This window comes from Onychomys torridus, unplaced genomic scaffold (assembly GCF_903995425.1).
Source record: "Onychomys torridus unplaced genomic scaffold, mOncTor1.1, whole genome shotgun sequence".
Taxonomy (NCBI): domain Eukaryota; kingdom Metazoa; phylum Chordata; class Mammalia; order Rodentia; family Cricetidae; genus Onychomys; species Onychomys torridus.
Genome location: NW_023413972.1, coordinates 1 through 15,945, shown reverse-complemented (window position 1 = coordinate 15,945; position 15,945 = coordinate 1). Strand labels below are relative to the sequence as shown.

At 41.4% G+C, this 15,945-nt stretch overlaps 1 protein-coding gene across 1 annotated transcript; it reads right to left on the bottom strand.

The window, feature by feature from the left end:
- Nucleotides 1–1,200: 1,200 nt before the first annotated feature.
- Nucleotides 1,201–15,867, bottom strand: LOC118576584 (NXPE family member 4-like). Its single transcript, XM_036176801.1, is given in 7 exon segments — nt 1,201–1,356; nt 1,359–1,808; nt 3,550–3,756; nt 5,260–5,321; nt 5,802–6,535; nt 8,633–8,738; nt 15,765–15,867. Coding segments are annotated over 6 exon segments (1,629 nt in total). The 5' UTR covers nt 8,726–8,738; nt 15,765–15,867; the 3' UTR covers nt 1,201–1,273.
- Nucleotides 15,868–15,945: the final 78 nt, after the last annotated feature.

Genomic DNA, 15,945 nt, shown 5'->3' with positions numbered 1-15,945 from the left:
AACAAAAACAAAAACAAAAAAACCCAGAAAGCAAACAAACAAAAATATATAATTTATAATATATTTATAAAGAGCAAAGTATAAATTTGTGTTAATATATAAGAGTAAAAAATCACTAATATATTTTTCATTATTCATTCCTGTTTTATTATGTTTTTCATTTAAATTTTTTTATATTGTTCTAAATTATAAAAACATTAGGTTTCATAGTAGTGTTTCTAGTTTCCTAGTGAAATCTGAGCTTGATTTACCCAGCAGGACTGCATAAGATGATTGGACCACAAGCCTGAGTACTAGGGATTATGAAGGGTCTACACTTGGCTGTATCTAGCAAGAGGGAGGTATTTTGGACTCACCCCAGTGGCATTGTTATAAAAAGCCTTTTTGAAAAAAGTTCTGGGCTGCTAGATATTGACCCAAGTCCTCCTAAAGCTATCCTGTGTTTCTCTCCATCCTCTCCTCTATGTCTATCACTTAAACTATTATTAATATTCTGCTCTCCTCCAAGTAGGAAGCCTGAAAAAGGTGGGGGCTGCTCCCCCACATGTTTTCATGCATATTATGCTTTGGTTGGTCCAAAATCTTATATTCCAAAAGGCTGGGAATTTCTAAATGTATATCAAAACTAAACCTAGGAATTAGAAACAATTTAAACAGACCCATAATAAACAATGAGATTGAAACAATAATTAAGGGTCTCTGTCCAAAGAGAAGTTCAGACCTGGACAGATTCACTACTGAATACTATACACTTTTGGGGAAAACCTAACCAACACTCCTCAGACTCGACTACCAATCCCAAACAGAAGGAATGATACCAAACTCTCTAAGTTTGCCCCAATGTCAAACTTTGAGACACAACCAAGAAAAAAGTACAGAACAATTTCCCTGATGAACATGGTTGTGAAAAGTCTCAACAAAAACATTTACAGTTAGAATAAAAGACCTTTAAACATATTATACAAAATTACTTCATTTTCCTGGACTCACAGCAACAGGGAGAAGGCCTCACCCAAGGGAATCCTAACTTCTAATTAATGAAGAACAGCGTGGTTCTGATCAGAAAAGGGAGGACCATCTATTGATTCTTTTGAGATTCAGCTTGAAGCAGAAGCCCAGTCTAGGGCCTACACAGGCTGAACTGGGTGGATCACATGGACCACAGTGCAGACTATGTCCTTGAGCTAACTGGGAACATCCTAGTACCTGACACGCCAGCAGAATTCACTGCATCTTTGAACTTCAATGAGTGACTTTCAGAGGTATGTGTTTGCTAGCAAATATAATTTAAGAATATATTAATTTGACTTCCAACCACATGCTGTGGTGGATGGACATCATTTGTGCCATATGCAATGTCATATCCCAGGCATCAATGACACCCACATTGAGATCCTGGAAAATATCTTTTAAGGCAAGGTACTGGGTGTAACCATTAAAGTCACTAAGTCTTTCCACATCACTGCTCATCTCTCTGATGTTTTCTGTTTTGAGGATAACTATAGTGTCTGGGCTTCTCAGGAGAAGACGCCGAAGAGCCTTGTGGACATTGAGGGCTCTTCGGATGAAAAGGTCAATGGGGAAAGGTCTGAAATGTTGACCCAGAGAAATGACAATGACTGTGTTTTTCTCTCCTCCAGTTCTGTCAATTATCCGTGCAATATATTCCATCTCTTTGACAGAGTAGACAAACGATCCAATAAAGGGGTAACCATGTTTTTTCCACTGGATATTGATTTTGTCTTCCAAGTCCACAGCAAGTTGGTGTTGCAGTTTTCCAGTCTCATGCAGATCCACAGACCTCAGTGCTGAGAGCCAACAGGCAATCCCAAAACAAAAGGAGAATACAGTTATAGAGATCAACTAGTCACAAATATAGGAGAAAAGATCTGGTGTTTAGAGGCATATGGTATCTGACTACTCAAACAACTCAAAGTACTTTATGATAAGGAACTGCCCTCTTCCAGAATCATACATGATGAATTGTGCAGGGAATGGCTTGTCTCTAATCTCAGCTTTGCCGGAAGATGAAGCTATTACTGTGTCCAAGCTGTTCTCATAGAACATGTTACCTCCACCCTGACCTTATATGAGGGTAGATAGGGAAGGCTACGAATAGATGCTATGTGCAAAAGTAGCCAGGCAAATCTCTGTAACAGCTCCAGGAATCTGAAACTGTATTCTCTGTTCTTCTTCTTTCCCTAAGAGTGGAATGGCACCAGGTGTCTCATCTACACTAGCGACAGTGATATGATGGCTCATTTGTGATGCCCTTTACAAAAGCATTTATCTGGACAGATGCAGCCACTGCCTCAGTGATATTCACACACACACACACACACACACACACACACACACACACACACACGCAAACACACACCCATTTGTCATGTTGTAGAAAAGGAAGTCAAGACAGGGTGTCACATTGTCCAAGATGACAGCTTGTGATTCAAAGGGCACTTATAATCCCCACTCCCACCCTTAAGAAAAAATCTCTCTCCAATCTAGACACCTCTGAAAGTAAGCACACTATGCATAGAAGAAGACAACTTCCACCATGTTCCATTGTGCCAATTAGACCCTAATCAGAACAGCAAGGGGAGTTGTTCTATCCCTACAGCTTCTGAGAAAATATGTGGTCAGTGACCACATTGCCTTGTGCCATGTCTGAATGGGGAAGGGAGGCTGGCTGAGAAGTCTAAGGCAGCTAGGGAGGCAGCAAAGGAGGCAAGCTGGAGACTCTGGGGGCAAGTGGCGGAACTAGCATCTCCCTTGCTCCCAACTCACTTCAGGTCTCCTTTCCCAAGCACATTCTGGCTACAGAATTTAATTTTACATACAGTGTACAGTGATCGTGACCCACTATCACCTACACGCTGAGGGGGAGGGTCACTCAAAACCTCAGAATGCTGCATGACCTATGAAACCTGCAATATCAGACCATGTGATGATAAAGTTGTCACTAGAATCTCATTTTTCTAGCTGAGAGAGACAAAATTATGAGGGGCCGATTGTTTACCGGAAATCATGATCTAACATGTCCTCTCTGTTGCTTCCTGGGTACTGCCTATGTGTTAGTGTGCCTTGCAGTGTGATAAATACTTGCTGTCCGTTACTTCATTTCATTCAAAACGAATGCTTGGGATAGTCAACACTGTTCTAGACCAGTGGGTCTCCACCTTCCTAATGCCATGACCCTTTAATACAGTTCCTCATGCTGTGGTGACCCCAACCATAAAATAATTTCCATTGCTACTTCATAAATGTAATTTTGCTACTTTTATAAATCACAATGTAAATATACAATATGCAGATGATTTTTTTCTTGACCCCTGGAACAAGGTCTTTTGTCCCCAAAGGGGTCATGATCCACAGCTTGAGAACCATGGTTCTAGGAATTGATAGTAACATTTTGTGGATAATGCTGGTGGTTCCTGATTAAGAACTATAGAAGCATGAAGGAGGAGGAATTTCCTGTACTCTTTTTTACCCCTAGAAATGAAAACGTAGTTTCCAAAAGAGAAGTGAACAGCTTATATTGATACCTACTGTTGATACTGCTTTTGAAGTATTCCATCCACTGGCGGATTGTGGAATCACCCATCAGATAGATGAATTTTCCTCTCAGGCATTCTTTCATTTTGATTGGAGCCAAACTACAGGAGGCTGGGTTCCACATGTTCTTCCAGACATGCCCACTGGGGATTGTAGACACCTTCCCCAGCTTGCATCTCTCTTTTGCTGGAACAGCTTCTTCTGCCAAGAAATCAGCAAGGTCGAGTCCTCTAAAACACCATTCTACTCACCTGTGTTTAAGAGCCTTCCATCTTTTCCAAAGAACCCTCTAGATAGGTATGTGGGTGGTTGGTGACAAAAAGAAGCTTATGAAAGTATCTTTATAATGGAAAATTTATTTTCAGTAAAACTTTCCTCTGATGTGAGTTTCCTAAGTGATACCTATTAATGTTTATATGAAAAGTGCATGGGGTTTTTCCTCTCAGAATAAAAAAGGCCTTCACCTAAAATTTAACTCTTTGTTAGCCCTGCCATGAGACCAGCTTCATCAATTCTTATATAGGGCGAGAGCTCTTCAATCTGAATGTGTTATTCCACTTGGTTCCTGAGCTTGTCACATGAACTCATGGTGTCTGAAATGTCACTATGAAAGTATGAGCGCTTTGAGAAAAATGCAGGGTGAACTTGGCTATAAATTGGCCAATTTGCATTGAGAGAGGCTTGGAGGTCTAAGAAGGGCCAGATCTTCAACCTTAATCTCTGGGTAATGAAGAGACTTGGAGAGGTGTGCGTGTGTGGGTGGCTAGGATGGTGTGGCAGCAGGTTTGGGTTCACAATTATTCATCACTCCAAAAGGGTAAATTAATATTTTAATAGCTACCATGAAGGTACTGATCTATATGGGACAAAGAAATACCATTCTCTCCCTCTTCCTCTCTAAGTCTGTCTTTGAGACACGTCTCATTTAGCCCAGGCTTACTTTCAACAATGAATATGAGGATAGCCTTGAATACTTCATGTTCCTGCCAACAATTCCAGATTTTGGAAATCATAGTTGTGCGTATACATGGTGCTAAGGGTCAAGCCTAGGGCTTTGGGCTTGCTGGGTAAGGACTACACATCACTTCTGCAATCAGAAACATGTGTTTTCCTTCTATGTGGAAAAATGGCTTAGCAATTAGCAAACTTTCCATGGTGAACAGAGAGAGATAAAAGATACAGTTGTCTTAAATCATTTTAGGTGGTATTTGTGAGGTGTTCAAAGTAGAGAGATGAGAGAGAGAGAGAGAGAGAGAGAGAGAGAGAGAGAGAGAGAGAGAGAAGTGAATATACATATGAGGTTCTTTGAAAAAATTTCAAACAAAAGAGTGAAGCATAGTAGTAAAGTGACTCCTAGATGGCACATTGGAGATGTCTAAGTGATAATTCTAGGGAGGCTGTGAAGGTGGCAGGAGATGGTGGTGGTGGGGATGAAGAACTAGGTAAAGACTTGGGAGAGAGTTTTGTCGTTTGCAGCTTGTTGTGTAGGATGTGCAGATGACCTTCTACCTGAGGAGTCGATTGCTGAGAGATGTGGGTACTAAAGCAGGCATGAAAGATCCTAGTGAATCCAAACATTCATTCGCTTATGGGTGCCTTGGCCCACCTTATGAGAACCGAGACAGTGACCGAGTCCAGCATAAGAGAAGGACCTTTAAATGGGTCCAGTGTTAAGCACCGCCCGCCAAGCACAGAACCACTTACTGTTGCATTTGGAGACACTAATCACATTGGATTTTCCCATAATCTCCACACCTATATTTGACCTTAAAGAGACAGATACAGAAATTAATCTGTAGTGGCCTTCACTCAAGCAGAGTTCCAGAACTCAGACTGGCCAATCCTTCTGTTACTTCTCAGTGATAATCTAATTTCTTTGCCTAGAATTTCAGGTCATTTAGTAAGTTTCCATTTATTTGTTTCATAGTTCATAGGAGCCAGGGACCAGAAGGTATGTATGCAATGCAGTGTATTGAGACACAGAAAGAATGATTAGAACACACACATGTACAGTTCTCTTTCTTTTGGTTCTTAATCAACCTGCATTTTTTAGGTTCATTGATAAGTATTACTTATCACAAATGTCAGAGGACCCCTGGAGATTGAACACTGTGCCCAAATGAATTCACAGGTTCCCTCCCAAAGGACTCTTCTTACAGAGTCCCTAAGTTACAGTGCTTGGAATACATTCCCTGCATCCTAGATTACCAATTTCTCTCCAGAAATATGAAACAATAATTATTTACCTTTCAAAGAGGCTCCTGTCTTGCTGTCTAAGATAGGAAACTTCCTTGTTTTTTGATTGCATATGGGTAAGAGCTGCACAGGGTACATTTGGAGGCTTTACACAGTAGAACGCTTCTTGGTCCTGGGCATCCAGATATTGGCACAGCTCGACACTTGAGTTTAGAACCAAGGCACAATCAGTGTGGACCTGAGAGGTTCCATTTACAAACCAGCCAGTGAAGATGATTCTGTCGTAGCCCTGTTTTCTTGCTCTCCAGAGAGCTGACACTCCTTCACTGGGATGGATGAGCAGGATAGACAGGGAGACCGGGCCCTCCCAGAACAGAATGAAGCTGACAAGGTAGGTGCCATTGTTGAAGTCTGTCACCTTTCCAGAAGCTCCTGCCTTCAGGGCTGGGGAGGACATCCTGGCCCTCAGGAAGTCCCCACCATACTCCTTCCTGCGTCCCAGGTGGTCCCTAGCTTCCAACAGCACATCCAGTTTGTCCCCCATGCAGTAAGTGTCTTGAGGGTTGAGGATGGTGGCTGTGCTGTGTGTGGCACTGGTGGTGTTGTTGAGGTGGGTGAAAGGTCTGGGAGGGATCTGTTTGTCTAGTTTCTCCAGGACCTCCCTGACTCTCAGCTCTGTCTCTTTTGGTAAAACTGGTAGGTTCAGAGGCACTGTAGGGCATGAGGATGTCGTGACCAAATTCCAGCGACTGAAGGACACAGGCAACTTGAACTGAAGCCATATCTGAATGGGAAAGAAATAGAGTAGAGAACAAAGAAAAAGTTGCTATTTCATGTAAAAAGTTTTGCTAGGTTAACCAACTTTTGTCTTTTATGGAACACTGAGAGGTGTAGAAATCATTTTACACTAAGATTTTGTGGTCACATATGTTTTATACAGAGATGTCTTTATGTAAACTGTCAATATAACTCTGGTTTTCAATGACTTATTTTGGAAAAGCCATTCAACCTCCAATAACCCTTGCTGGGATCTTCTTCAAAATGGTGGTGATTTGGGGATGGAGAGGGCTGAGCAGTTAAGAAGCTTTCTGTTCCTAAGGAGAACCTGAGTTCAATTGCCATTGGCTAACAACCACCTGTAACTCCAGCTCCATGTGATCTGCCCCCATCTTCTGGCCTCTATAGGTACTGCACTCACATAACTATAAACCAATTTTTATCAACTATCATGTCATAATTATGATATGGTTATTGTGAGTATTATGAAATAATATGATGTGCTGGCTATTTTTATGTCAACTTGACACAAGCTGTAGTTATCAGAGAGGAGGGGGCCTCAATTCAGAAAATGCCCCCATAAGATTGGGCTGTACATAAGTCTGTAGGGAATTTTCTTCATTAGTGATTGATGTGCAAGGGCTCAGCTCATTGTGGGTGGAGCTACCTCTGGACTAGTGATCCTGCATGCTATAAAAAGCAGGCTGAACAAGCCATCAAGAGCAAGCCAGTAAGAAGCACCCTTCCATGGCTTCTTAATCAGCTCCTGAGTCCAGGTTCCTATCCTGTTTGAGTTCCTGTCCTGACATCCTTCAATGAGGGTCTATGATGTAGAAATATAAGACAAATAAACCCTTTCCTCCAAAGTTGCTTTTGCCCATAGTGTTTCATCACCTCAATAGAAATCCTAACTAGGACACATGGGAAACTTTAGAAAGGCATTGGACTCATGGCAAGTAGGACTGTCTCTATGACTTGAAAAGAAATTAAAAGTGTCCTAGTATGTCAAATGAAGTAATAATAAGATGGATCACTGCAATCAATCACTAATTAAAATTTTCAATAAAGGCAAAGTAGCTTGCATGAACCCAACTCTTTTTTGTTTTGTTTTTGTTTTGTTTTTTTTCGAGACAGGGTTTCTCTATGTAGCTTTGCTCCTTTTCTGGAACTGTCTTTGGAGACCAGGCTGGCCTGGAACTCACAGAGATCCACCTGCCTCTGCCTCCCAAGTGCTGGGATTAAAGATGTATTCCACCACCACCTGGCCCCAATTCTTGTGTAGATAATAATAATAAACCATGAAAAGAATGTTTTTAATAAATAGCTCCCTAAAAGCAGTGAAAGCTGAATCAGGACAACTGCAAGTTTGAGGCTGAGCTTGAGCTCTACAGCAAGAGAAGGGCTAACCTATGCTACAGAGTGAATCCATGTATCATAAAAACAAAAACAAAGTTTTGCAAACAAATAAAAGCAACTGACCACTACCACCAACTAAAGCCCCACTCCAAAGCAGAGAAGCAACCAATGAAATTGAGAAAACAAACAACAAAGCCAACACTAACAAAATAATATGTCAGCCTTAAAAGCTGCAATGGAGGAATAATTTGAATAGATATTTAGATAGCCTGGTACTGGAGGAGTGAAATGTTTCCCACTGGTACTTATCCACAGTTTTCCAAAGGCAGGTCCATCTCAGTACACAGAAATGAATGTACTCTGTCCTAGGGAAGTTTCCTTAAGGCCTGTGTCAACACAGCTGTGGACCTTGTCAAACAGTGGCTGCACTTATCCACAAGCAGCACAGAACAATGTCTGTGTAAGCACATACGTGAATGACTGCCTTAGGAAGCTTGCCTGCCATCCCTCTGCTTTCCTGTCTCTGAGAAGCACCCTCTGCCCTGGGTCCCAGCTTATACATGAAAGGTTTGGGACGTTCCTCACTTGTTGCTGTGTTTAACAAGTGTCGGTTATGTCGGTTTGTTAAAGCTGCTTGATAAGCCATGTTGAGCACACCCATCTCCATTCCAGTTGGTAGGTCTTTGCAACTTACACTTTCCTAGATACACAATATCAAGTAAAACAGAAGAAGAGATTAACTCCTTACCTTCGATGGGTTTCTGAAAACTGTAAACGAGACCCAGAAGATAAGTATAGACAGCAGCACCCACAGTGACTTACGACTAGTCATCATTTTCATGGTTTGAATTGTCCTATGAGACAATCACAGAAACTCATCACACAATGAAACAGAAAGGAAATCACACAGAGATGTGGCACACTCATGGCTCCTGATTACTTTGCTCTCAATTAAGTTATTCTCAGGTGACATCTTGGCCCTCCTGGTTGTCCCTTCTGTCCCCAGCCAATGTCATCCCATTAGCTATCAATATGGAGCCCACCAACAGTTAAGCTACCAAGAACTTGAAGTAGGAAGGACACTCACATCCAGGTGGATCCTCCAGGTTGTACCACCTCACAGTTCTCTTTTCTCTCCTCTCAACCACAAAGAGCAGACCAAACACTTTACCAATAATGATACCAAGAACTGTGACAGCATCTAATAGAATGTGGTCCACCCGCCTTCATGGAGTCCCTTTCTTTTTTTTTAAATTTAAATATATTTATTTATTAAAATTGTTTTCATTTTACATACCAACCCCAGTTACTCTCCCCTCCCCTTCTCCCACCTCCTCACCTCCTTCACACTCTACCCCCATCCACTCCTCAGAGTGGGTAAGGCCTCCCATGGTAGTCAACAAAGTCTGGCATACCAAGTTGATGGAGAGCCTAGCCCCTCCCCATTGTATCAAGGCTGAGCAAGGTATCCCACCACAGGGAATGGGTTCCAAAAAGCCAGTTCATGCACCTGGGATAAGTCCTGGTCCTGCTGCCAGGGACCCCACAAACAGATCAAGCCACACAACTGTCACCCACATTCAGCAGGGGTCTCTTTCTTTATCACCAGTTTTTTGGCCCCTCTCAACCTTAAAAAGAATTACTTTAAAACTCTTACCTATTACTTAAAACAAAAACAAAAAACCAAAACAAAACCAAAAAAACCTTGAAGCTTTAGTGAGTTTTCCCTCCTTTTATGTGAACATTTGTCTTTGATCTGAAGTCTGATTTATTTTTTTTTTCAGCTTAGATTAGCTGGGTGGGGTTACGGCTCAGCAGTAGAGGATGTTAGAAAAGACAAGTCATTTTGTTTGAACACCACCCTCATTTCTAAGAACTGGGTGAGCTTGGTGGGGAGGCTCCTACTGTGGCCTGTCAGTTGCTACCACTCTATAGTCTAGAATAGTCTCATACTTATTTAAAAGTATAAAGTTCAAATTCTCTTCTGAGATTCATGCAATCTCTTAACTATGATCCCCTCTAAAATAAAAACCCAAAAGCAGACCACATGCTTCCAACATATAGTGGCACAGTATACATATATTACTGTTCCAAACGTAGGGAATGGAGCATAGTGAGGAAATACTGGACCAAAGCAAGTCCAAAAACCAGCTGGGCAAATTCCAAACTTTGCACCTCCATGTCGGATGTCAAAATGATCTTCAGAGCTCCAGCCCAGTTCAGCTTGGTTGACTTCAACACACTTGTTCTCTTGGGCTGGATCCACTCCCTGTTAACAGCTCTCTTTGGTGGGTATCCCACAACTCAGCATCTTTAATATCTTAGAGTCTCCAAGGCAATCCAGGCTTCAGCTTCACAGCTTCACTAATCGGCCTCTCTAGACCTTCATGCAGCGATACCCCTGACACATGCCTGGCCCAGGTGGCTTTCTTTAGTTGCTTCTTGATTCTAAAGCCAGAATGATGTGGCTAAAGCTGCCTAGTTCTGCTGCTTCCTGGGGTTGGAATATAGCCCCCTCATTCAATTACATCATCACCAGCATCCTGTTCTCCATCTTCCTGAACCTGGCTGTCCTGAAACTGGATCTGTAGACCAGGTTGTCCTCAAACTCAGAGATCCACCAGCCTCTGCCTTCCCAGTGCTGGGAATAAAGGCCTGCACTACCACACCTGGCTCTAAGCTTTTCTTTAATTTATTTTCACAAGTTGAAAACTTAGCTGGGTGGGATCTTGCCCTGAGGTCACCATGCCCTTTACTCCATTTCTTGATCCGTTTTTATCTCCTTGAGTACAGGATTTCACTCCATTCCACTTTCTGGTCCTCCTTTCTCCTCAAATATTTTTCTTTGCTCAGCTTGCTCCTCTTCATTATGTATCTTCATTAGAGTTAACACTAGTAACTACACAATGTAGTCTATACTAGGCTGTTTTGAGATTTCCTTTGCCAAGGCAATTAATCCAAAACTCTTCAGTTTAGCCTCAAGCAACCATTTTAGATAAGGGTAAAAAGCATCTACACTCTTCACCCAAAATATCACAAGAATGATCTCTAGGTAACATACTAAAACACTTCTCCTCTGAAACCTTTTGAGCCAGCCTCAGACAGTTCTAATTACTCTTAGCTCCACTGTCTTCCACGCTCCTATTAGTCTGTCCCATTAAGCAGTGCTTAAAGCATGCCACTGCTTTCTTAACACAAAGTACCAAAGTCCAAATTCCTCCAAACGAAAACATGGTCAGGCCTATCACAGCAATACCCCACTTCTGGTACCTCTTGTCTTAGCAAGGGTTTATATTGTTGTGAGGGCACATTAATGACCATGGTGACTCTTATAAAGGCCAACATTTACTTGAGGTGGTGGCTTACAGTTTCAGAGGTTTAGTCCATTATCATCATGGCAGGGAGCATGGCAGCATATAGGAACACATAGTGCTGGTGAAGGAGCTGCTACACCTTGATATTCAGGTAACAGGAAGTAGACTATCTCACTGGGAGTAGCTTGAGCATAGAAGACCTCAAAACTCATCCCTACAATGTCACACTTCCTCCAATAAGGTCACATCTACTACCACAAATCTATGCCTCCTAATAGTGCCACTTCTCCTGGGGGGCATTTTCTTTCAAACCACTACAACCCTCTTCTAAGACATAGTGCTACATTTAGAAAAGACGTTAGAATGATCTAGAGGTGTGAGTGAAACAGAGAAAACCTTTATGGCAAAGTAGCCTTGACTCCAAACATTACATATGGACAAGGAATGGAAGACTTGGGTACATTGAGGGCAAGCACAGTAACTGTAAACTTTAAATCCAGCCCGATTCCTGTATAAATTAACACAGCTCCCCACAGTAAGGACCTAGCATAGGAAGCACATGTCCACTCAAGCATAATTGTTTGGTTTAGGAAAGGAGCTGACAAAAAATTACCCTTCAGAAGTGAGCTTGTTGGGAGAGAGAGCCTTGTAACCGTGGAACCTTGGGTGTGAGAGCAATTGGAAAAGGAAGGAGACAGGGTTCCAAAGCAGAGAGAGGGTTCTCTTTAAATTCCAAAGAGGATGGTTGGTGTGATGGTTCAGGAAGTAAAAGCACCTGTCACTGAGACTGCCAACCCGAGTTCAATCCCCCAGGTGGAAGGAGAGAACTAATTCCTAAAGATCACTCTCTGACCTCTACACATCCACTGTAGCACGTATGTACACATGGGTGCACACACAGACACACACACTCACACACACACAAACACACATCCTAAATGTAATAAAAAATGAAAATAAAACCTGGAGAAGAGCGCCGTGAAGAGGGGCAGCTGAAAATAAGATCAGGAGAGATCCATACTACAAGACAGCATAGTGAATGGCCAGAAGGAAGGAGGGAGGAAGGAAAGAAGGAAAGAAGGAAGGGAGGAAGGAAGGAAGGAAGGAAGGAAGGAAGGAAGGAAGGAAGCAGAAACAGAGATAGGAAAGATGCTCAATGATCACACAATAGTAATCTACTCACATCTGTACTATAGTGTACAGAATGTGCCAATTTCAACCAAAAAGTGAAACATGTCAAAAAGAAGAGGAAAAAATGACACATTTCCTATGGGGTGGGACAAATAACTGTCCCATATATGGCATTGATATGGGAAATTTTCTCACAGATTTTTTTAAAATTTACTATTATTATATGGCAAAATCCATAACAAAAATAGACTGGCTGGACATGGTTGCACACACTTTTAATTCAGGTACTTGGGAGGCTGAGTGAGGTGAATTTTTGTGAGTTTGTGTCCATCCTGGTCTATGTAGCAAGTTCCAGGATAGCCAGGGCTGCACATAGAAACTCCATTTCCAAAAAAAATTGCAAAAAGGTTTACAACATTCAAACTATTGAAAATGAAAGACAAAGAGACATTTTCCAAAGACAACCAGAGAAAAAATATCATATTAGCTGTAATAAGAATTATGGCCGACTGCCAGGAACCAAGCAACAAGACAAAATACCCTCCTCCCCTTGCTTGTGTGTGTGTGTGTGTGTGTGTGTGTGTGTGTGTGGTGTGCATGAACACATACAGGAGCTCTCATGCACTATGTATATGGAGAACAGAAGACAATTTTGTAAAAATAGTTTACTTATTTTTATCTTAAGTGCATTGGTGTTTTTCCTGCATGCATGTCTGTGTGAGGGTGTCAGATCCTCTAGAACTGGACCTATGGACAGCTGCAAGCTGCCAGGTGGGTGCTGGGAATTTAACACGGGTTTCTGGAAGAACAGCCAGTGCTCATACCCACTGAGCCATCTCCCCATACCCCAGAAGACAATCTGAAGGAGAAGTCGGTTCTTTCCTTCTAATGGGGTTTTCAGGAACCAAACTCAGGGCATTGGGCTCAGAGACAAATGCCTTGACCTCCTAAGCCATCTCAGTAGCGCTTAGTTCTTAAAAAAATTACACTTAAAATATTTACCAGGAAGTGAAGGAGCTCATAGAATTATAATCCATTTACATTGAATATCTCACATGTCTGTTGTTGTTAGCCTTTGTCAGGTATATAAATTTTAAAATCATTATTTATATAATATAAATTATTATTTTTTAGAATGCTTATTCATTTAGCTTCTTATTTTTCATTCTTTCTTACATTTTTGTTATATCATTTAGGGATTTTTTTCTTCTGCTTAACATCTATCTATAATATCTGTAATTTTAAATCTTCTGGTGATAGATCCTCAAAATTATGTTTTCCCTCTTATTTTATTTTTAATATTGAGGGCTATTTTTGCTGAGTATATTCTGTGTTTGACATATTTAGAGTGCATTGGTTCTTTCAAGGTGTTACTTCTTTTCCCTTTTATTTCCCTAATTACTCGTTCTTGTCTGTTTTTTCTAGAATCTAGATGTCTCTGGTCTCATGTCTCGGTAGCTCTCTGATGCTTCAGTATGAATTGAAAATGAAATTATTCAGTTTTCTTTTCATTTGTTCCTATAAGGAAGTTATAATTAGTTTTAAGAGTTTTAGAAATATAAATCCTACATGTGTAGATATCTACGATACACACATATGATTATGTGTTTATTTGTGTATATATATATAATATTTAATTTTATGTGTACAAGTGTTTTTCCTGCATGTATGTTTATACACCCCTTGCATGCCTGGTGCCTAAGGAGATATCACATTGCTTAGGAATTACAGATGGTGGGGAGCCACCATGTGGATGCTGGGAATTGAACGCTGGGACTTTGAAAAATTTGGAGGAGCAACAAGTGTTCTTATTCAGTCATCAACTTCTCTGATATATGTATTATTTATGTATTTAATTTGTTGAGAATTTCAGAGTGCACATAATGTATTTTTATCGTAGTCACTTTCACACTACATCTTCTAACTCCTCCCAGATTCACCCCCATTTCTCTTCCAACCTCTTGCTCTGTTTTAAATTTTTTTTGTGACCTATTGAGTCCAGCTGACACTGCTCAGGAACTTTCAGGTGTGGGAGCACCTATCTGAGCTCCTTAGACCTACCCGGGCCACACCCTTAAAGAAAACAATCTCTCCTTACCAGGAAACCCACTGGCTGTCAACAGCTCCCCAGCTAGTGATATGAGCTGGTGAGACCTCCTTGTGGCCCATTGATGCTGACTGGCTACATGAGTTTAGATATATTTTCTTTAAAAATAAATTCTGGTTGCTGATATACAGACATTCTAGTGATCTACTTTTATAGGATTTCCCATCAGCACACATTCAAATCAGACAATTGTAAGGAATTTATTGGATGGTCTATCTGCCTCCCCTTCATCGTTAGTTCACATTTGCACCAAATGTGGATGAACATCTGGTGACTAATATTCAGTATTTGCTCTTTCAGTGAGTTCTATTTGATCGAGGAAGGTCTTCCCTAAAAAATTAGTTTCCTACTTTTAACACTGTTAGAAGTTGAGCTAACTTGAAAGGCCTTTCCTGATTGATCAGAGTAGTTGTAGTTAGGTAATTTTTTAAATGCATTTTCAGGTGTGATGGATTACATTAATATATATTCTAAAGTCAAAACATATAACTGTGGCTGACTGAAACTCAACCGGTCAATAACATAAGTTGCAATTTCAAAAGGACCCTATTGTTGGTATAAATTAATGAGAGTATAAATTAATGCAGTCAGGTTTGGAAGCAGTATGGCTCTGTCCTGTCTGTCTGCTCTGTTTTAAACTGTGTTACTTAGACCTTAGGACCAGGGCCTTACTAAGGCCCATTAAAAAAAAATCCCTGATAGAATTTTATTTCAGTTGACTATGTAATTCTGTATGTGAATAACATGGACATTAATTTGTATTACTAGTCATAAGATCATTAAGAACATCTCTGGAAGATGTCATCTGGCATTCAGAAGCAATCCCCTCCCCCACTCCCCCATGCTCTGGTTGAAGAGGAAGAGCTGGAGTGGAGGAAGTAACAGAGTGGTGAATCTTCCTCACCATTCTAACTGTATAGTAAACACCCTCCCAAAGCAAACGTCCAAAGACAAGTTTCAAAAAGATGCCGCTGCTTTTCTGACTTCAGAAGACAACCTCCTACAGAACTGTTCCAGTCCAACAGGACACCTCCCTCCCTTTAGAAAGCTTTCCAGACTATTCTCGACCACACAGAGCTTTCTCACATTCCAAGGTCCCATGGCATATTCACATCTAACTACCCCATCAGGATACTGTCACAGGAGAAAAACCAAGCTAAGCGGTGTGATCAGCTGCAAAGAAATATTACTGATATTTGCTGTGGGGCTTTTCCCCGGGTAGATGTGACAAACATCTGCTCATTCCAGACACTGCACAGAGAGCAGTCAAAGGCCCAGTCCCTCCCAAATCTATCTAAGTGAACCCAGGATTCTACAGGGTTACTCACAGGAAGGAGCATGGTGACCCAAAGCAGCCCTGTCACCGGGAAGCCCTCCGCAGCATGGGTGACAACTGGGGAAACTGTCCCTGGAGCTCTCTGACCTTCAGCCTGCAGGCAGCTCACTGGGCCATCAGTTGCTTATTGCTTTTACAACTTTTGGGAGGAGCCTTGCGATCTTGCAGCTTCC